Source organism: Manacus candei, unplaced genomic scaffold (genome assembly GCF_025592945.1).
Source record: "Manacus candei isolate 608988 ecotype Guabito, Panama unplaced genomic scaffold, ASM2559294v1 h1tg000028l, whole genome shotgun sequence".
Lineage (NCBI taxonomy): Eukaryota > Metazoa > Chordata > Aves > Passeriformes > Pipridae > Manacus > Manacus candei.
In genome coordinates, this window is record NW_026138076.1 from 35,972,993 (window position 1) to 35,996,452 (window position 23,460).

The 23,460-nt window shown below is 38.0% G+C and overlaps 1 protein-coding gene across 1 annotated transcript in view; it reads right to left on the bottom strand.

Moving 5' to 3' along the window:
* SMARCAD1 (SWI/SNF-related, matrix-associated actin-dependent regulator of chromatin, subfamily a, containing DEAD/H box 1) overlaps window positions 1–23,460 on the bottom strand; it is a 41,937-nt gene that overhangs the window by 3,436 nt on the left and 15,041 nt on the right. The window contains exons 6-20 of the mRNA XM_051789745.1: window positions 19,968–20,056; window positions 17,940–18,029; window positions 17,229–17,310; window positions 15,382–15,770; window positions 9,422–9,624; window positions 8,263–8,353; window positions 6,989–7,088; window positions 5,413–5,472; window positions 5,132–5,207; window positions 4,566–4,701; window positions 3,413–3,550; window positions 3,009–3,104; window positions 2,019–2,136; window positions 1,640–1,761; window positions 298–486 (exon numbers count right to left, since the gene is read on the bottom strand). Of these exons, the coding sequence (XP_051645705.1) occupies window positions 298–486; window positions 1,640–1,761; window positions 2,019–2,136; window positions 3,009–3,104; window positions 3,413–3,550; window positions 4,566–4,701; window positions 5,132–5,207; window positions 5,413–5,472; window positions 6,989–7,088; window positions 8,263–8,353; window positions 9,422–9,624; window positions 15,382–15,770; window positions 17,229–17,310; window positions 17,940–18,029; window positions 19,968–20,056 (1,979 nt within the window). The remainder of the gene's footprint in view (window positions 1–297; window positions 487–1,639; window positions 1,762–2,018; window positions 2,137–3,008; window positions 3,105–3,412; window positions 3,551–4,565; window positions 4,702–5,131; window positions 5,208–5,412; window positions 5,473–6,988; window positions 7,089–8,262; window positions 8,354–9,421; window positions 9,625–15,381; window positions 15,771–17,228; window positions 17,311–17,939; window positions 18,030–19,967; window positions 20,057–23,460) is intronic.

The window sequence follows — 23,460 nt, forward strand, 5'->3', positions numbered from 1 at the left end:
AAGTTCACGGGGTGTGAAAATTACTCAAGATCCCATCTATTGATAAAGTAGTTAACTTGGATGAATATTCTGAAATTTGCAAAAAGTGGGAAAGCTTTTTTCAATTGTCTATAAAGTGACATGCATACTCAGAACTACACAGTAAAAGCTGTAAGTATTGTTTTGCACATGCAGTAAATCCTATTGTAATACACCACAGCAAAGCATAAGGGTTGTGTATACAGGCATTAATTTAACTAGCTATTTAGAGCAGCTCTTTAGATGGAGAGGAAAAGAAGTTTCAGCCATCTGTAATACCTTTTCTTTAAGGTCAGAGAGAATGCGTTCCAGTGCTCTAAACTTCCCAGAATCCAAGATCTGATCCATGTCTAACTTGAAGTCACTGATGTGGGAATATTGCTTACAAAGCAAATGCAGCTCAAAATCTGTCATTACTGTCATATCTTCGAAGATAAGGTCAGGGTTAGCATCACAATGTGTGGGTTCCTGTTAGCAAAAAGGAAGGGAAATAATGCAATAGACAATCTCACCAGAGAAGGACAAAACCACACACAATAACATCCAGAATTTCTGAAAGAGCAAAGTAGCACACCAAGATGTGGACAAATGCCAGAGGCATGGTTCATGCAAGCAATGTAAGATGAACTCTGCAACCCCAGGTTTACAGTAGAGGATCATTACTTCACTGTTTAGCTTTTACAAGCACTTCTGCTACCAAAAGCTAAGTAGTATATGCTCAACCTCCACAGCAATTACCTAGTTCCCATCAAGCCCTATGACCTTTACCCCTTTATCAGATCTCAAGACACACTCCCTAAAAGGGCGGTCCAATCCTTGGACAGATGGTAGAAGACATGGGAAGCCCAGCCCAAGATGTAGGCTGGGGTAGAGGGGTGTCATGCCCGGAAGAAAGAGGAAAACAAAAGCCACATCTGGAGTGTACGACGGTATGAGTAGGAATAAAAAGGGACAAAAATCCTTCATAAACCAATGGGTCACTTCTTACCTTCCCTCAGCCGTGTCTGGCTTCACTTCAAAACAAAGTTGAAGAATATTCAAAGCCAGCTGCAACTTTCTTAGAGACCCTGTTGCACATTCAGATTTTTTTTTTCATACTTTAGATAGAAGTAAAAATTTTCCCCAAACTCCTCAGGCATTAACTCCAGCCAAATTACAAAAAAAAAAAAAAAATCCTCAACACTTCAGTACTTACGCCTTCCTTACTTTAGTTGTGTACAGCCTAGCTTTCTTGCTACTCAGAAAATTATTAAACTCAAGTGTCCACCCAACATTTTTTTTTCCTAAGCACTTTGGCTTTAAATTTTGGGGTGGAGGGAAGAGGTGTTAAGGGGGAGCTAATGAAAAGGAGATGACTGCAGACACACAACTGTTCTCTCCATTCTAATATCTGAGACAAAAATCAGTCCTAAACACAAACAGAGCTTGATTAGAGCACTGATAGATGCAGAGAAATAGAAAGCAGCAACATTTAATTAAGTTTTTGCAAAGACACACTTTTGACCAGAAGACTGACAATAAAACAAAAAACAAATCAAAGCCCAAAACAAAACAACTCTTATTTAAGTTGCATTAGAGATTCTGAGAAATTAAGGACTGCATCTGAATCTCATCCCCTTACCTTGAGCATAAGCATGGACATGGTCCTGAGCTTGTCAGTAGTATAATACTGACGATGCAAGAGAGGGTGATTAGCCATTTTTCTAAGTTGCATCATTGCATTTCCCATATCAGAGTTTTTCTCTGTAAACAAAGAAATAAGGTATATTTAGTAATAATACATAGATGCCTGATACATCTTTATCTGTCAGGAGAACTTTATTTGTAAGAACTGAATTTGAAATTTCACCTATTACCCAAACTTCAGACAAACTCACAGAAAGATATAGTTAGTTTAAGAGAATCAAACATTTCTACAAAGCAAAGACTTTGCAGTCATGCTCAACAAATGCCTCAGCATGAAAAAAAATCCACCAAAAGGAAACAAGACCCTTACATACCATTACTTTTAATAGTTTTCTTGAGTCTGTTTAAGAGATCAAAATAGAGTTGTTCCTGTTTCTCAGACATGGCACATAATTCAATGAGATCTTTCTTGGGAGGTAGTTGTTTAAGGACCTGACAAAACAAAATCATACCAGATAAAACCTGTACTGCTGTGGACAGTCAGTAATTCTGCAATTCAGTAATTCTGTACTATCTTACAAACCTGCTTTTAAGTTACTCTACTTATCCTCCCCATCCCAACTCCTTTCATTGGTTGCAACTTCACTAATTTGGTCAGCAACTTGACATATTCAAATCTTGATTTGGATTATATGTCAACCCCCACACCAAGCAACATGGTCTGCACACTCCAGAACTGCATGAAATAATATTACATGCAATAATGGAATCTACTTCCCTGCTAATCAGAGTTACCTTCTTCAGGGCACTGACCACTGAAGTCTGCAAGCACAGATTAACATTTTTTCAGATCAGTAAATTTTCCCTTTCTTTTATAAATGCAATTCTAAAAAGAAGAATTTAAATAGGTTTTGGTTTTTGAATAAAAGAAACCTTTTCATGATGGCAAAATAACAGAAACCACATATTTCTAGTCATACATAAATACATGCACATTCACTCCTTAATCCCTGCAGTTAAAATGCCATTACTATAAAGTCACAAATGTTTTTGTGGTCAATGGGGAGGACTTTTCACTTCTTATCACTTAGTGCACTGAAACACTATTTAGTGATCTTTCCTAACTAAAATTCTCAACAGTAAATAGTCAGCAAATAACAAATATCAAAATACAAAGCTGCACCACGTCACATTTTTACTTGCAAAAACGTGAAAAATGAAAGATAGCCCAAGTTTCTTGTTCTTGCTGATAAACAGCTAAAACTAGCACTACCAAAAATTTCACCTTATATTAAGCTGTTGGTCTCAAAGATTATCAGGCTTTTTGATAATACAAAACCATTATTTTAAAGATAAAATGTTACCTCATCTTTTACTCTTCTCAAGATGAATGGTTTTATTATCTGCTTTGCATGTGCAATTCTCTCCTTTTCATATACGCTTTGTTCTTCAGCACTCTTCTACGGAAAATATTGCAAGAATTCAATTACAGTGTGAAGTTTTCAGCTGTGATGCCACCACCTTAACTGTTCTAACTTGATGAAAAACCCAGCCAGAAGAGACATATTTAACATGACCATTAGTATTCTGAGATATCCTGTTATGACATATTTTACTTTAAATGGTTTATTTCATTGTTTCATTTTCTAGATTTTCATAATCCCATTACCTGTTTCCTTAAGACACCAATAAAACAGAAGTTATGCAGCAACCACAGTCTTCTAGCAAAAAAAGAGTTATTTTCAAGAAGAGAATACATGATACTTACTGTTTTTGAAGAGAACATTCTTCGAATTTCACTCGTGCTACTGCTGAACATATGTGGCATGACAAAATTCAAGAGGGACATCAATTCCAACAGATTATTTTGAACTGGAGTCCCTGTTAGCAGCAAGCGATTCTTGGCCTGTTTGTCCAAAGTGGAAAGAACAACGAGAAACATTAGTCAAACAGGCTAAAAACTATTATTGGCAGAAACAACACAGCTATAGAGAAGTGAGAAAATGAGCTTGGTTTAAATTATAACTACTTAAAGTTATATATTTGGATCTCACAGAATAATTTCCTTGTTAAGTCAACAAAACTGTTTACAGATCTGTGGGGAACTGTGCACATAACAATTTAACATAATTAAAAAAAAAGCCTTCCTGGATTTATTTGGGTTTTTCTCAATTGTTCTGTTTAGGTTTTATTTTGGTTGCTGTTGTTGTAGGGGTTTTTGTTGGTTTTGTTTCCCCCCCCTTAATGACTGTGCTTATTGTTGCTCCCACATTAAGTTCTCTGTTATACAGTACTTAGGCACAAGTTTTGAATTGCAAGTAAAAACCACAGTTTTAGTGCTTAAAGATCAGTTTCTTAAAAAGGCTATTGATGAAAACATCTTGAAAAATAAGTTGAGATAAGTGATATCAAGTATATTACTATTGGACAAATACTACAATTCTAGAGCATAATAGTCAGAGGGTTGTACTCAAATCTTTTTCAAAACACTGCTGACTCAGGCCACAAGCTACAAGAAAAAAGTGGGTTTATGCTAGCTTTTCTTGCACAGTCCTATCAGAGCAGGTCCTTAAATACAAGGTGTCAGCACAAGTAATGAGATGAGCATTTTTAAAGTCTTTACTACTATGGACTAAAACTGGGAAATTGCTTAATACTGAAACTCAACCACTACCATCATTGTACTGATGCTGCAGGAAATTTATGGCCTTTCTTTGGGAGCTTATCTCCTTGAAAGAGACCACAATGAAGGGTCCAGTCCTCAGACCACACCAATGCTTAAATTCACTTGCACATCGTTTGTCTAACATTACGTGTACATGTACTTTACAGTTAATATTCCATTTCCCTTCTACTCATCACTACAGAACAGAAAAATCAGGAGTTGTCCCCCCTAACCCAACAATAAGTAAACCTCTTACATTAATTGTCATAAGGTGCTGGTAGCGTACAGAGCTCATGTTCTTGAGCATATGACCTTCATCAAAAATGGCATAGTTAAGCTTCAACTTGCGGAACAGTCCTCGATCTTCTGAGCTACTAATTGCAGAGTTGTATCTGTCAGAGAAAAATATCACTTGCACTTAGCCTGTTTTTTTAAAATTGTTATCACAATCAAATAAAATTCTCTAAAATTGTTAAGAGTTATGGAGAGAATACATGAGGGGCAGTGAAACTGCCTGGCAGTAACCAACCCTAAGGCAAGGTCGTTTACTCCTGGTAAGTAATTACAGTGTACTTGATGAGCCAATGCTCTCTGTAACACTTCCCAAAAATCTGTGCAAATCTATTAAAATGTAAGATGTATCTGTCAGCATGTATAGAGAGTATTTAAAGCATCTATGACATAGTATCTTACACAATAATAAAACTCTAGTTAACCATTACCTAAAACCCAACTCCCAAAATTGTCTGTTTTGCTGTACCACTAGAGGTCATCAGGACCTTACTAAAGCTCACTTTTTTGTAGTTTTATAACAGCACTTACGTAGTTACGATTACATTGAAATCAACGACTTTATTAATAATGTCCACCCTGAGATGCTTCCTGTCTTCTAGAGATCCTACAAAAGGACAAAACAGAAGTACAATGACATAAATTTATATACATATAAAAATTAAAGACAGTACACGGAAATCATTCATCATTAAATGTGTGTATTTAAACAACTGTCTTAAAACAATGCTTCCATGAGCAATTAATCTTTTCTTCAGCTGACCACACAAGTAACTGTATCACTGGATTCACTTCTAAATTGGATTCCTCACCATAGTAAAAGAGGACGTTCAGTTCAGGACACCACAGATGAACTTCTCTTATCCAGTTATCTGCAAGACATCAGTAAAACAAAAACCAAGTCATTTATACCTTATTATGTCTTACATAACTTCACACCTCAGAATTAAAACAAACATCTGAGTTTAAAGCAAATCCCATTAAATTCTCCTGAAGGTTAAGAAACCTTTTGTCTCAATACTGGAAAACTGGAAATTTATAAGAAACTGAACAACCCACAACTGGGCTTTTAGTAACTCTTGCTTAACGAGCTTGCACTTTAAACTTCTACAGAAACAGACCCTGCATGGTCTGTAACCACCACATAAAAATAATACAATGCTTAACTTTGCAGCTTGATTTGTTCCCTAGACAGCTGATGCTTCAGAAAGCAAATCACTTTATTTGTCAGTACTTGCCTCCAGAATTGTGTCATCAGGAGAGACAGTGCCTCTGGGAGCAGGCAAGGGAGCCTGACAACCCGACCCAGCTCCAGGTGTGCAGCCAGCAGAGTGGCCACGGGCAACATTGCTGTGCCCAAGGGGAAGCTGTTTGACAGGCAACACCAACCACCTCTGACCCCAAACCACAGCAGAAGGGGGTCTCAGGTAAATGCCATTTGGGTACGGGCTGGACCCAGAGCAGGACTGAAGAGACACCTCCAGAAAAGTGTCAAGAAAGCTGCCAGCAGACCACTCTTCCCAGGGGTCCCAGAAGACTTAGGTCAACCTGCCACTACAATTCATAAGCCTCTAAGACTGACTTCACAAAAGCACCTTTGTTCACAAATTTATGTACACCTTGGGTTTTAAGCAATATGCACTCTTAGGAGCTATAAAAAAAAAGGTGGGTTCTAGTGGACTTTGAAAGCACACTAAAAATGGCAATTTTGAACTGCAGTTGAACAAGCAGAAGCTTTTCTGATGCGTTAAGAGAAATTTTTGAAGCTCAGTATATTTAAGTATTTTATATTAAAACCAGCATTTACTTTCTAAATTCAACTTGTTACTTTCTCCTTTCTATAATCATTCAACAAAACCAAACTTAACTCCATCAATAACCAGTTTCTGCTCACCCTCATCAGATTTGCTGACATATTTTATTCCACCATATTCTTTCTACTTTCAACTGAGGCCATAAAACAATCAGAACACACACCTAAAAGACAGTCAGCCTCATCATTTTAGGATTTTGATCTGCTTTGACAGATGTTGTGCAGCAAAGAGGAAAAAAGACACTGAATGTTTCAAATGTCATGAAACCTAACCCTAAGCACAGCCTGAAGAGTTGGAATTTCAGCCAATATTTGGTAAGTAAAATGATTACTTTGCTACACAAGTTCAAATTCTAACAAGCAGCTTTATTTTTTGCAAAGCATACAAAAAAAAATTCCATGCTAGGTGTAATTAATTCAGAACAAGCATGTCTTCAATATGGTTTGCATTCCAATTCAAGTTACTTAAAGAGTTGAATACCACCATAAGAAAATTAAATTATCTTTGCTGCAGTCTGTCCATGATTGCTTTTTTTTTTTTAAACAAAGAAATATTCTTGAAGCTTGCTACTTACCTAATGTTGAAGCTGGCACAACTATCAAATGGGGACCTCTATTGCCCTCTTGGTAGAGATAAGCTAGAAATGCAATAGCTTGAATTGTTTTTCCCAAGCCCTAAGAGAAAATAAATCCATTTAAACAAAACTTACAATCTGTAGAACATAATAGTGTTTTGTACACATAAGACAATTATAGTGTAGCAAAGCTTCAGTAAAGATTAGAAATCTGATTAGAAAATTTGTTCTGCTTAACCACACTTCTACAGAAGACAATTTCTCCTTATGTAGAACCTCAGTCAAACTCCATTATTGTTTCAGCTCAATATTTGAGCATCAAAGATTCATCTTTTCCACTTATGAAGTTTTTCATTTTAGTGCAAATTCACCCCTCAAATCATCTTCAAAAATTTACCTTCCTGAAACAATACAAAAACCCGATGACTAGGAAAGTCAATGTTTATTTCCATTTGCATCAGCTGTACAAAGGTTATTCCAGCTATATCTGAAATGGAATTTAATATGGCAATCAGATTTCTTTAAGATAAGCCTACATTTCCACCAATACTCGCTTTCATGTTTTCTGTATCAGGCCTTTAAAAATTTATCTTATTTATCACAAAATAGGCACATTCTTACAAACAGGAAACATACAGAAGTTGAGAAACACTGACTCATAGTGCAGCAAACCAAACCATTCATTCATGGTTCATCACAAGATGAAAGCAGCCAGGATTAAAAGCAATGAACAACACACTTAGCAGCCACATCACTAAGTTTTTTCTGTTGTACAGCTACTGGTGGTGTCAGCCTTCAACAGAACCTCAAACCCATGAGATGGTGAAATGCTGCTTCTGGAGAAGCAGAACAGAGTTTAGTTTTTCCTGTATTGTTAACTACCTCTTTTGAAACTGGTGGAGAAATGTAGAAGATAAGGGCTCACTGCACTAAATGTTGGACAAGTAGAGTGAGTTGTACTTATGGGCAAGAAGCTATTAAAAGCATGGTTTGAGAACAACCTCCTGTGGTAGAAACTGTTTCCCTTGTATTAGAAGACACCACGTGACTTGTAATTATGAGTGTCCATGAATCTCAGGCTACCTTTGACTTTCAAAATGAAAGTAAAAGCTCAGTCACTTCTAAGCTTTTGGAGAAACTGTTTGCAATTTTCGTTATAGTAGTGAAAACAAAGTACTTTTAATATGCTTGAGGTTTCTAGGAAAAGAAAGAATTTAACAAAGTACATTTTTGCAAACTTTAAATGATTCTTAAATAATCAGTTTCACACTTACCATTTCATCAGCCAATATGCCATTCAATCTGTGTTTATACAGCAGTGCTAACCAGTTCAAACCAATCTTCTGATACGGCTTCAGTTCCAAACTGTTAAAAAAAAAAAAAAGTCAAGTTTGTTACCACCTTTTATTTGTTTCTCCATGAAACACAACTTTACACTTTTGGTAATCATAGAATGTCAAGTGTAATAACATTGCCTATATTTTAATAGTCTAGATCTCCTCATGTAGTGAAAAACAAAAACTTTACTTAATCAGTCACCTGAATACAAAGAGCATTTCCAAACTGAGTTTATCAGAATTTTCACAGATCTTAAATGATCAAAATGAGTAACACAATAAATACTTTTTCTCTAAAATCAGTGATACACAACCAGTTAAAAGCAGTTACAGAATTGTTAATTTTAAAAATACACAATAAATTAAGTGGCATTTAGCAGTTGCATCCGTAAGTTTCTCTGTTATACCATTACTGGCTGTGTCAGCACCAAAGAAAAACCCAAACATACACAACCCACAAAACACACTCAACAGTAAGTCACCTAGTTCAGCATTTTTTGCCAAAAAAATATCACTAACAAGCTCCCTCCAGACAGTTCCTTCCTCTCAGGTTTTATTTTCATGTAGCTGAGAATTCTTCTGCTATTTTCCACTAACAGTCTAATTCAAGTTGCTACTTTGGCCACTTTTTTCCCCACTTCACCCCTATGCTTCCTAATCCTTAGGATAATCCCTCCTACCATATCCATTTCCATTCCTCCTAAATTCTCTCTTTATTCCTATCCATTTGGAGATTCTTAACAATTTACCTCTCTGAAATAAATCCTTCCCCCAACACATCCCTGGTGCCACTCCCACTGGATACAAAGTTCCAGGTTATTTTGTACATCTCAACTTCCTGACCAAGGTCTTTTGTCCAGCTGATAAACCTTCCAAGTTTGCTCAGATTCATTTCAATTTGGCATGTTTGAAATCTAAGATCCCCCATAACAGAAGCAGGTTTGTTTGGGCTTTTGTTTGAAATAAGTTGACAACTCATGATCCCTTTGCTCAAGGTTGACTTTTACATCCATTAAAAACTGGAGGAAGTAAAACAAGGTCTTCAAGTACACCTTACTGTCCAACACCCTTGTCAGTATAAAAAAGGGAAAGATACCTCTGATTCAGAATGGAGGGCTGCTCTATGTTCCATCCACATCCTCCATCTCCAGTAATCCTGGTTACTTGTTTCGTCAGTTTATTTGAAATGTCTTCACATTTATTCATGAGCTTCAGAACCACGTCCCTCTCCTTCAGCAATATCTTGCAGTTCCACACTATATCTTCTGACAAACCAGCAGTCTTAGTCATTTTTGTAAACTGCAAAATAATAATAAAAAAAATTCTATTAACAGTGATAATAGCAGCAAAAGTGCTACAGTGAAAATCCATGGCTGCTGCAGGCAGTAAGTAATTCAAGTAGGAAACAGCAACAGAATCCTGATCTCCTCTCAAAACTTCAAACAACTCCTTGCACACTTGACCCACTGCAAACTGTGGATCCACACTGAAGGTCGTCATTAGAGTTCCTTGCACTGTAAAACCTGAAATCCTAGAAGATTCAAATTCTCTGAAGAGTTTCTAATGAAAAACACAGGAGCATTAGACTCAAAATCTTTGGGGAGGGGGCAACATACAGCACAAAGCACACTTTGAAGGCCAAGGCCCAGCAAAAGAACAAAACCCCAGAAGGAAGAAAAAATGCACTGAATATCATTAGATATCCTTTTAAGCACACTCTATTACATACTAAAGATTTAAGATGTAAGCATAATGTAGGCACCAAGGTAGACCAATGAACCTATAAAGTAAGTTATTAAATTTTGTTAGGAGTCTGTCTGGGGCTCAGTATTATTCAGGTCCAGTTCTAACTCTATCATGAATGGCACATTCAAACTGGACTTAGGCATACTGAAAAAAAAAAAAGTGGTACGAAGTTTCCTTAAACTATGCTGAGTTTTCTGTGGTCACCAAGTACTGACAGTACACAGAAGTCTTTCTTCCACCACTTGCTTCCTCCAGTCCACACTAGTTACTTTTTATTTTCTTCCTCTAAACTCCAAATCTTCACTACAATATGGATATTCTCCATGTCAGAGGCAAGAAGCCTGAAGATGTGTCAAAACAGGCCCTTCAGGCCCATGGATTTCTCCTGAATCCCATATAGTGTCATTTGCAGAAAGTGTAAAACCTACTAATAAATATATATCTGCAGTAACTGGGACCATATTTGTAATTACAGTATTTTCATGCATATCTATGCATATTTCACTATAAAGAACAGAAATATTCTTTTATTAATGGATTTAAAGAATTCTTATATTAAAAGATAAGTAATTTCCAAACAGATTTTTTTCAAATTTTAAATCACGGATCTGTTAAAATTTAGCACAAAACTTCATATGCATATATCCTCCAAGAATTCCTTCCATAAAAAAAGGGGTTGCATGATCCATGTTACTCATTGATATTGCCACACTGCAGAGTAAAAGACAGGTTTTTTAAGGTGAACTGTATAACGAGACCATTCTTTCATTAAAAAAACAAAAAGAAAAAAAAAAGGAGAAATGGAGTGAGGCAATTACAGTTTGGGGGTGGGGTGAGGGGTGTTTTGTGGTTTTTTCCATTTTAAACAAATCCCAGAAAGTTTAGCTACACTCACAGGATAAGGAGAGCACATGTCAAACACCTGCAAAGAAGTTTTCTAAACAGACACCTCTATTTAGCAACAAAAAGAGAACATGGTTTTTAATAGGCGACTACAAAATTTCAAGATTTGTTTTGATGCCTAAAGCTCTGGTTGGCATGAATAGAAATCCTATAATCCATAAGTAAAGGTGTGGAAAATTAAGCCATCTGCTACTAACAGAAATTATATTGTTTCATGTCAGCACATTAACATTCAGCTCCAAGTTGCAACAAGAAAAACTTTAGCCACTGGTTTGCATGTGAAACACAGGGTGTTACCCTGTTGTACAGAACACAAAGCAGATCCACGGGTGGCCTTTGGTTTACTAGAGGTTATGACAGCTTCCCAAGTTCATTTTTTTTCAAATGAGGCCCAAAAATGTGAGACCATCACAGACAAGTGAACCTGTGAGCTCTCACAGCACACTCTGAACTGCCACACCAGTACACTCTGCTTGGGCCTTTACACCACTTGAAGTGATGCAGCATTTCACTTTACTGCTTAAGGATGAAAGTCAGCCTCAGCCTCAATCAACTAACTCCAGTTCCACTTTAAGCAGTTTCCCGTTTCTAACCTGATGCATTTGCTGCTCCCCCTTTCAGTTTGCTTTGGTGCAAGGTCCTTCTGGATTTTCAGCCAATTTGATTTTTGTAGCAGTTTGTACACGTGCAGCCAAACAAAATGAGATAATAAAAAACCTGAATCTACCCTCCCCTGTATCTCCTCACTGCTCATACATTGCTGCAGTGTACGGAATGTGATGGACAAGTATGTCCCTTTTTGTCTGCTCAGTTCTCCCATTCCCCTAATAGTGATATGCTATGTCAGAATTTCCATGTAACACATTGCATCAGTACATACAGTTTAACTTGCGTGTACTACAGACATTGTTTAAATCACAAAATCTTTAAAGCCTAAACAGCTTATTTTGTGATGGAATAATACTGTGAATGAGGGAAATGAGGATATAGCAAATCTCACACAGATGCATATGTTTTTAAATTAAAAGCAAATTAAAGTAGTTAACAGTTACACGCCTTAAAAATAAGAAACTAAATAGCACTAAACCCTCTCCAGTTCATTCCCTGCATTTACCAGAGGCAGCATGAAATTGCATTGGGCACCCTCAGCAGGCCAAGGAACAGACCACCACCCCAGACATCGAAAGCTCAGCTGAGCTCCTTCGTGAGCCAGTCTTGGCTCTACCTTTGTTTCTTGGCACACACTGAACACAGGCAGGTATTGCCCTTACACGGCTATGTTTACAGCCCCTCTGCTGAGGAAACAGTGCTGAGTGCTGTGTTTTCCAACACTGGTGCATTCCACAGCCTGGAAAAGAGAGTACTGTTAAATATAAGTTTTTTAGAGGAGTGAGGAAGGGGAGAAAGGGCTATAGGTGTCCAGAAGTGCTTCCACCAAGGAAAGAAATCATGCTATCTGCTGACCCACAATGTGTGCCAGTGGGGTATCACCTGGACCTCAAAGCAAATGGGAGAGAAAGGTGTGAAGCCAACAGAGGAGACTGAGGGGGGACCTCACAACTGTCTACAACTTCCTCACAAGGGGAAGCCGAGGGGCAGGCACTGATCTCTTCTCCCTAGTGATCAGCGACAGGACACAATGGAATGGCCTGAAGTTGTGTCAGGGGAGGTTTAGGATGGATATCAGAAAAAGGTTTTTCAGTCAGAAGGTGGTTGGGTGCTGGAACAGGCTCCCCAGGGAAGTGGTCACAGCACCAAGCCTGACAGAGTTCAGAAAGTGTCTGGACGATGCTCTCAGGCATATGGTGTAGTACTTGGGGCTGTCCTATACAGGGCCAAGAGCTGGAATTTGATGATCCTTGTAGGTCCCTTCCAACTCAGAATATTCTACAACTCTATGAGAAGACCCACCAGGAAGGGAGGTATTCCCTAACAGGTGGGTTTACTCCCTCATGTCCATCCTGCGTAGCTGTTCCAGAGCTGTATATAGACTATGAAGCCAGTACAGAGCAGGCCTGCACTGAGAGAGAAAACCAGCGCTGAACACTGGCCCCTTGCATAAAAACTGCGTAACATATGCCATCACACCAAGACATAGGGAGCTGAACTTTCCTATCCACTCTGTCCTTAGCCTGTTCTGAACCTTTGCTTCACCTTGCCCTCCACAGTCATCGACATTCTCAGTGCTCGTCCCTCCCTCTTCCTCCTGGCTCTCACAGCCATGCTTTCTGCTGACCACCCTTTAGTTTGTCTACCCCTGCATCCCCATCTGCTCTCCTTGTGTTCTAATCCCCTATTCCCGCAGCAGAGCTGCTCCTCAGGAGCTCCCATTTGACCATCACATCTCTTTCCTCCTCTGTCTCAGCTCCATGCCTGGGCATTGCAGAAGCACCTGGAGCCACCCTTCCAAACCTTCTGTGTCAGAAAGCAATGTGCAATTTTAGGCTGTGAATATGATGAGTACGGAGAAAGGCAATCTCAGAACACAAATTTTTTTTCTCTATATTTTAAGAGTTACTAGATCAAGTTAAACATCTGTATAAAATATAAGCTCCAAAGAAGAAGTATTTTGAAGCTCTCTAATTAGTTTCACAGACTTGAAAATAATTTAAATCCATTAAAAAAAAATTAGACCAACTTAAAAAGGTTGTCTAGAATAAAAAAAGACATTCCAACTCATGTTTTCCTGGAATAAAACACTTAATTTATAAATAAGTAGGCTTTAGTTTTAATCTCAGGTTGAGAGCCTTCATATCTTCCTTAATTCTAATAATGAACAAGTGGTAATAACTTCTAGTGCTTTACACTGTGTTACACAAGATACCATTAGAGTAAAGCAGACCGTAAAAGTAAAGCCAATTTCTTTAATGCTATAACTGAACCAGCTCTCTCCATTACTCTAACCACTCATTAATTGCTAGGAAAAATGTTGGGTTACTGAGCTACTGGATCTTTATAAACAATTAAATCCACACTGATACGAAACATCTGCTAAAATCTGCTGCAAACCACTTCTACTTTTTTTTGGCAAGTATTCACAATACTACATAAACATGTGGCTGCTGACAGCAGCAATCTTTATGAAAGACAAATTTTGAACGCAAACAGGCCCATGCAGCTTTTTTTACTGTTAAATATTTTACACAGAGAAAAGGAGAACAGCCCTGTAGCAAATATTTCTGCAAAGAATTAAGTTCAGGCAAAATCCAACAAGTTTAGAAAGGAATAGCTGTATGACAGATGTTCTGTGAGAAGCCAAAGGCTTGGGGCAAAACAGATTTCTTTTGCAGCATACCTGTAGCCTGTATTTTTTTTTAAGTATCCTCCTCTCGTCTCCCCCTTCCCCTTGCAACACAACATACAAAGATCATTTTGTTTTCCTTAAAAATCTGTTTAGTATCTCTTGCTATTTTGTGGTAAAATATTTCACACATCAAATAATAAATGTTATTGTTTTACACATATGGAAGAATTTCACACATACATCAGTGGGGGAGGTTTTAAAACAAATACTGATGAAAAAAACACACCAATTACTCTGTAAGAGGGCCTGTGCACAGTTACTGCTTTAAAATCCAAACCACTAATAAATTAAATAAAGACAATCTGCCTTAACAGACTTCAAGTTTCTTACCAGAATATTGCTCTTATCACATTTGATGTTTCGCAGTTCACTGGAACTGTATGAAATGTGAAGGCAACAAACAAACTATGGGAAACATTTGAAAGTAACATCCCAGTGACAGTAGATAAGGTACTTACCAACAGGTATTGCTTTCCCTTCTGTGGTGGATTGTTGCTTAGCCTTCTGATGCTTTATCTTTTCATTAATAAAAACAGAGCAGCTCGCTCCACTAAAAATGGCTGCACTGCTTAGCCAGCAAAACCATGCTAGAGACTAAGCTGCAGTAGGTAAAAAAAAAAAAGAAAAAAAAAAGAAAAAGAGAGCGACCGTCCTTGCATGAAACTGAAAATATCCATGCTGGCTCCTTCAATCATGGAGCTACCCTGGAAGCTGCTGCTGCTATACAAGTGTCTGCAGTAAAGGTCCTGCCACGTTCTTCCCTCCTGCATCGGTTTTCAGCTACAAGAGCTCAGAACAGGCTAGCAAACACCTCCTTCCCAAGTGAAAGCTCTAATTTCTTCTTCTGCAGTGAAATCAACCAACTTTCTATGCTACAGAGTGAGTGACAGTAATGTCAGCCAATCAGCTTGAGTTTTCCAGAAAAATCACCCCTTAATTCATTCAAAATCAGGTCATATGACACTATTTGAAATGCTATTGGCTTAGGAGGAACATAGCATTTTAGCCTAATCAGGATAAGGCCACCCATCTAAGCCTCCCTAGGCTGAAGCCACCTTGATTCTAGGCAGGCTGGGGATAGGGAAAGAAGAATGCAGACCTACCAGAGCCTCCCAGCTGTTAAAGGGCCGGAGCGCGATTATCTTCTGAGCCTTTTTCTGAGAACACTGGGGGATCAGAGTCAGTTCACCCGGGGAAGCATCCTGCAGGAAGCTGAGGATTTTCGCTTTGTAGCCATCCTCCATCACTTCGTCGCCATCGCCGTAGTCCTCGTCGAGGGAGCTACCGCCGTCTTCGGAAGCCGACTCATCCTCCAAGTCTTGTATTTCTCTTTTAGTATTCCACATGCTCCTTTTGCTTTTGTCCTTTTTCTGAAAGCCATTCTGCTCTTTCTCGGGTTTCTGCTTTGTCTTCTCTTTACTCTCGTCACTTGTGCTCTTGGTGGAGCCTTCGGTCAAGTCAGAAGTTTTTCTTCTGAGAGAAAATCCCATTTCTGCGCACGCAATATGGAAGGCAACAAATCAAGGCATACTGGTTAAGGGAGAATGAAAACCCACACTGTTCTTCCAATATAAAACCTATAAGACACAATTCTAGTATTTCATACACAAGAACTCAATAGCAGGTGTTACTGAGAGAAAAGAAAAGCAAGTCTGTATAAAAAATGCAAGTCTGTATAAAACATGTCAGTAGATCCAACCGTGAGTATAAGATAAGCAATACTCATCTGTATAATGCTCAAACAGCAGAAAGTTTTAAGTAACTATCTTAAAATACAGATGATCGATGCTATGTAATATTTGTGAGCTTCAGAAGTAAGAGCAAACAGTTCAGAACTCTGATGTATCACAAGGATGAGATACTGGTCACACTGCACCCAACTGTGGAGATATTAATTCTGTTGATTCGACAAAACAAGCCTTCTTTCATGATGAAAATGATATATTTTTTCAATTTTAATTCATTGTAGTACAGTATTAGAGGTGGGACAATGAAAACATACACTTGTTAAGGAAACTCAAAGAATGATATATTTCTGACCAAAATAACCCTACTGTCTTAAAATAAGACAGAAGTTATTTAACTGAACATGAGTAAGTAATTTTCAGAAGTGATCTGTGTGCGTTTTTCTTCCCTCATGGGAAGAGAACAGTTGAATTTTCTCGTCTGCCCAATCCCAGCTTGCTGCTGATTGATTCCAACCCTGATGTCTACCTTTTCAGAAGCAGCAGTAAGGAGACAACTTCATGCATACTGACAGCTCTCTCCACTTCCAATTAAGAACACTGCCCTACCCCAACTACACTTAAATAGCTGATACAGCAAAACATATACGTATCTGACAGCTGTTTTACACACTGAAAAGTACTCATTAAATAGTATTTGAGTTATAACTTGCAGATTTACTTGGAATGACTGTTTTTGCTCCCTGCCACATCTAAAGCATTGGTATTTACAAATGAGTTGTATAATTTAAGGCCTATTTCTAGTATTTTTCTCTCCTAGAATATATTTTTAAAAGGACAAAATGGCATATGTCACTTGTCACCTATGCAGTTATTTGCAGTTACTGATCCAGAAATCAGAAATTTACAAATTACTCCAGTTAAAAAACAAACTTATTTTTAAACAAGCAGGAAGGGGGCAGGTGTAAGCTTTGACACATTTTAAAAATACATTTTAAGACATACCCATAGGTAACTACAACTTTTTATGAATATCTGTATTAGCAGGGCAAAGACATTTATCTCTACTTACAGAGCAAAAGATCAAAATACAGAAAAATAGAGTTTCCATCTCTTATCCTGCCCATAATACTAATTTCAAGTATAAGTGCAAGTTTCCAGGCATGGTGCTGTCAGAACTGTCATTGCTGAACATTAGAAAATATTTGCATCACAAGTCTGTTTGTTCTGTCTTGGAATAAAATGGATTATAAATCTGTCTTTACCCTCATCATCTGCAAATATTGTCAGGGCCTCCAATGCTTCATCATACACCCAGTTATGTTCCTGAAGTGCTTCTCTCAGTTCCTAGTAAAAAAATAAGACAGTTTGTATTGTGGTAAGATAAGCATAAGCTAAATTTCTGTGCCTAACAACATTAGGCAAAGAAAACCCCTGTAAGTCAGATGATTCAAAAGAAAGGAAATGCAAAACAGAAAACCCCTCAGTTTCTCCTTACACACTCAGTGTAGGCAGAGCTGCACTCCACTTTTGAAAAGTGTTAAGAATACACAAACAAGCTTTGCTTCCAACAATTTAAAGCACAGTATTGAAGGGCCCCGACCAGTTGCTGATGATCATCAGGTATTAAAAGTAATACAAAGTGCACAATGTATCTAGTGGTCCAGGGGAGAAGAATGTGTGCCAGAGGGAGGGATAATTTCTCCATGCATATTTATAAAAGGTCATCAAATTTGACTATGCCAGGTTGTCACAGGGACAGAAAAGAAGGATAAGAAGTTCCATATTGTCCCAACCACATCCAACTGCTCTCAGTTCAGGACAAGTTACATTCCAAAAGCAGCAAAGGCCTTCCTACCCTGGGCTCTTTTTGCAAGAGTGTTGCTGGTGTAAGAATTGTTTCATTCGGCCTATCAACAGCCGCAATTTTCTTAAAAAGTCAAAACTTGACATGCCACCAGGAAACAGGAGCTCACCTCCTTATCCAATCCAGGAAATATCTTTTGCAGCCTCTTCACAAGCATCTCTTGCCTCTCCCATTGTCTTTTGGGTTCTGAGTCATCAAGCTATGTTAAAAAAAGAAATCTATTAGGTTGAATATAAATTACAAGTATAGAAACAGAAGAAAACCTAATCAATATTGTTTATCCTTAAAGAGGTGCTCTAAATGACAAAACCAGTTAAGATGAATTTAAGTTGAAGTGATTCCTCATACCTAGTCATGATCAAAATTAGACCAAAACTTTCATATGCATAGAAACTGCCTTCAGTCATGAAAAACTGGTATTCTACTTTATAAGCACACACAGTGCAGGTTATATACAAAAATGTAAATAATTTAGAACTATCTAGTTTGTATTTCTTTAAAATCAAAAGTTATTAGTAATTCTGGATGACAGTTGAGGCAGAAGATGCCAAGGTTGATGGTCAGATTAGACTACCAAGCATGCAGTATTTAGCCCACTAAAGCCTACAAACGCGTCAAACGGTGCGTTTATAGTGAGATTTATGGGTAAAAAAATCCACAAATACTATGACCCAGAGCCATGGAGTCACATCAAAAGTTGGCAAAAGTTTTCATCAACAGTAGCTTCACTAACAGCTACTACCAGACTGCAAAATGGGAGTTGTCTTACAAACAAGTGCCAAAACTTCCACAGGCCCTGAGCTGGTCTGTTTTGTATTCACCACAAAGAACTACACAAGTTTCTTCATAGAGCTTTGAATACAAAGTGGTTACAGATCTACTTATCTACAGCAGACATACCAACAGGTTTGATCAATATTTACTTTGTTGAATGATGCTATTTGCTGAAAGAGCACAGACCAGATCACCCAGAAGCACTCCCAGTAAGAGAGGACATTATTCCTTTCCTCAGCAAGCCTACAATGCCATTAAGAGTGCAGCTACAGTCCATACAAAGCTGGCAAAGTATGCTCTAGTCTTAGGAACTAGAGGCAAAAGCAGGAGTAAGGAAAAACACCCTGTAAGTTCTCTCACTATAGTTGTCTATAATGAGTTCTAAAAACCCATGATCCAGATTTGTTTTTTCCAATCCTTCCTCTTTTAATTGTAATAAAACTGTTGTAGAACAGAAATCAAACTGCTGCATGAAACCAGGTTCAGTGAAGCATTGTTTGCTAGGCTGGCTGGGTAATAATTCAGTAAATTCTCCTTTTATAACCTAACCCAGGGGCTTGGTGAGGAGGAAAAAACCCAATGCATATTTCTCTTTTCGGAAGAAGGGGACTTTATGCATAATATTATTTTTGCTTTAATGGAAAACTGCATTTTCTTTATTTGGTTCTGACTGAGGGCAATATTAGCCTAAATTTCAACACAAAACCAGTCACTCTCCACCAACCAGCCTCCAGTATTAACTGTGGAATTCCCTTTATCTACCATAGGTGTTTTTCAAGGATGTCTACTGGGGTGCCTGGGAGATGGCCTAAAGACAGCACTGCAGGACTGTGCAAATCTGCCAAATACCAACCTGAATGCACCAGGATCATGACATAGTTCCTATTTACTAGCAGAGGTCAAAGTAATCATTCCTTTAAATGTAACCAATTCGCTATTTTTAAAGATTTCCCTAAGTCATATACATAAGCAACATTTCCTCTATAACAGAGAGTAAGAGTAGCAACAGATATTAACTTCATCTCTTTGAGGAAACACAAGGAATGACCTGACCAGTCAAAGTGATTCCCTGTAATTCCCGCTGATGCTCACAAAAACTGAATGGTACACAGCACCTCACATTCTGCTATCTGCCATCAAACACTTCCACCAAAGCAGGGAAGTGAGTACTGTGATACAAGTCCACTAGCACTGAGGAACAAAGCAGGTAAATCCACGTAGAACGGCAAGAATAAGAAAGTAGAAAAACCTCACTCAGATGGTAAGATCTGAATTTGACTGGATTTTCTGGTAAAAGACAGACCAAGTTAGGTAGTTCCATTTATTTTACAATGAACAGAGAGAAAAAAACCACAGTACTTACATAACTAGCTTTTGACTTCTTTGCAACTTGCTCCTTTCTGGTTTTGCAGTCTGTGGGAGAATCTCTTGCTTTCCTTTTACCAGAGGCAGCTTCGAAAAGAATTGAGACAGAAGAGAAGAATCAGTTACTTTCACTATGTTCACCCCAAAACAGTAGGATAATTACCAAGTACCAACACTGTAGTAGCTATTAATTAACTGCACAATGCGTTTATCAGTCTCCATAATAGTTTCCTACTATAGTCCACAGATACATTGACACTTGAAGCAAAGTAACTGCTTGAAAGTACATGTTTATTTACCTCTACGTTTTCTTTAGTAGTTTGGCAATTAATCAAGCAGTTGCCTCTCATATATAACAACTGAAATAGCATTTTATTATACTTTTTTTAATAACTGCCACATGTTTTTTGCACATAAGTTGCATAAAGGTATATCAGTCTGTTTTTATTTGAGCTCATATTTAATCCAGGCTGAATCCCATCTGTGTGTTGGAATTTGTACATCACTGAGAATTTTGAAGTGCTGATGACTGATTTCTGGCTCAGATGCACACCGAAGAGGTTACCAAACACTTGTTAACATTAAATCCAGATGTCTGAAAGAAAAGTATGCATATTAAGTCTGTGATAAGGTTATTACTTATGAATAGTCCATATGAGCCATAACTTTCTGACTATCTTTGGGGCCTGGTGATTATCAAGAGATTATCATCTCAGCATTGAGACCTGCCCAGCCAGGTGCATTTTCAGACTGTGCACAGCTCACAAAGGCAGGAACACGTTACCACTGTTACTGCACATCACCTTTGCTTGAAGCAGCATTATCAGAACAAATCAGTAAAAATTCCTAGTCCATGATCTGAAATTGTACTGTGAGTTAAATCCTTTTTTGGAAGAGTAGCTGCCTGCAGAGCTTTCATGTCTTGATATCAGCATCTCTGGCCAACCTCCCCTCCCAGTCTGCCACAAGAGACCAGTGAACAAGCACACACGCACACACAAAAAGCACACTTGTTCTCCAATCCAAAAGACTGTCTGGATGATCAAAATAGTTTTAGTTTGGAAAACTAAGTAGCCACATCTTTACACAAGAAGATATTTTGTGTAGAAATACTTTTAAAGAAATTCTCTGCAAGACTCATTCACTCCGATATCAGAGATGTGACATATAAATATTTAAAATATAAATCATTAAAACATTCCAAAGGCAGAAAAGTATAAGCAATTCTTCCTTAAATGAAGGATCTAGCAAGAGATAGCAGAAAACACTACAATTTTTTTTCAAAGTCTCTGTATTTATGTAGGTAAAAATATCATGGAATCATAGAATGGCTTGGGTTGGAAGGGAGCTTTAAGATCATCCAGTTCCAACCCTCCTGCTGCAGGCAGGGACACCTTCCACTAGACCAGATTGCTCAGAGCTCCATCCAGTCTGGCCTTGAACACTTCCAGGGATATGGCATCCACAGCTTCTCCAGGCAATCTGTTCCAGTGCCTCACCACCCTGACAGTAAGGCATTTCTTCCTAACATCTAAGCTAAACTTACTCTCAGTTTAAAGCCATTCTCCCTTGTCCCATCACTACATGCTCCTGTAAAAAGTCCCCCTCCATCTTTCCTGTACATTCCCTTCAGGTACTGGAAGGACACAACATATACAAGAGGCAATTCAAAGAAAGCATCCAGAGAACATGCCAGGTGGATCTTTCTGCCCAAGACCTAATTTAAACAATATCACCAGGAAAAGACATGCTTTTAGCTTAAGTCTGGGAAACGTGTGATGTTCTTGACAGCAAAGCTGAGCTGTCAGGCTGCTGTTGGGTCAAGCACTAGAAGCCATTGGAGGCCTCATGCTATTACTGCTTATGCTTAATTAAAACTGCATTCAGGATGGACAATTCTGAATACAAACAGTGAGCCTGCAAACATCTTTGCCCTTAAAAAAATACAAGGGCTCCACATAAGAGCATCTCAAAGACTTTCCTGCTTTTACGTCATGGGCTGAGCACTCAACAGTATTTGTCGTGAGCAATTTTAGAGGCAATTAAACTGTAACAAAGGATCTGGATAACCATGGTCTCAGGAACCTATCAACACAAAATTATTTTAAAATAACCTGTGGTCTTTTGAAACTCATTTGCAAATGACAAAAAAAAAGTCAACTCTCTTTAGACATTCACTTTGCAAAGCAGACTTAACTATTCCTTCCCGTGCTAAGGAAGCATACAGCTGAGGGGAAGAGGAAATTCTATTACTGTTAGATGGAAACCATCCTTGGAGTGGAGGCAGGGCACACCAGGCCCTCCAGAGGAATCCTTGTTCTCTCCATCAATTTTATAACTAATAACCAATGAGAAAAGCAAATTTTAGAGAAGCATTTCTAATTACTTCCACTAGTATTTGCTGCTACCTCTACCAAAAAAAAAAAAAAATCTTTATTCCTGTGACTTCCTCTGAAATTACATTTACGACTGCTCAAGAAGCAGTGAACATCAGACAGATTTACATGAGGCTTCAGCTCAGAAGCACCCTCAGTGATTTCATGGTTTTCAAGGTATACAGAAGACAGCACGAGAAACAGATCACAAGCAGCAGGTAATACTATAGCTTCATATCTTTCTTCATATACATTTTCAGTGTGTCACATCTAATCTCTGTACCTGTAAAAAGTCCGCAATGCTTCTTGTTTTAGTTATAAATATTGAATTCAAGCTATAAATGCAAGTTTTTGTCCTTTTGAAAGGACAGAAAAATTCACGGATGTCTTGGTCACACTTTTTTAGCAAAGCTGTGCTTCACAAGACTGTATCTCACATCCTGACCTCTCGCACAGTCAACATTTCACAACAAGCAAAACATATCATAAATTGACACAGATAAGCAGATGTTCAGTAATGTCTCCATTTTTTAAAAACATGTCCAAAATGAGGTGATTTATACGATCACTTTCAGGCATGCTTAGTCCTAACTAAATATTTTATACAACAGCTGTGATTAGTGAGAATTTTGCTGCCAAGATTTTTTCTGTGGGCTAATATCGAAAGGATGTGAAACAACATTCTTAGATCAACAAAAAAAATGGCCAAAAGGCAAGGCCTACATACCAGAAATCAGTGTTTTAGTTCAAACACTGAACTGTGACAAAGTTTAAGGATATGTATTAGCCTAAATTGGTTTAATATTAATCAAAACTCTTGAAAAGTAATCATAGTCTCTTCCAGGAAGGGATTTTCCAGGAACAGAAGTACTCAGAAGTAGTATGCTTCTCAAAAATATGCCAGCATACAAGAAATCCCATCTATAGAATCTGGTCATGTACATATTGATAACCCCAAAACGCTGGTCTGGTTGGGTTAAAAAAACCCATCAAACAACAGAAACACAAAAGTAATCTTTCACCAAAATTATCTTGAACGTTCTTAAAACTTTCTGATAACGGTTAAAAATCTTTGAATTTGTACATAAAAATCAGAAGATGAAAATACAGCAAGTA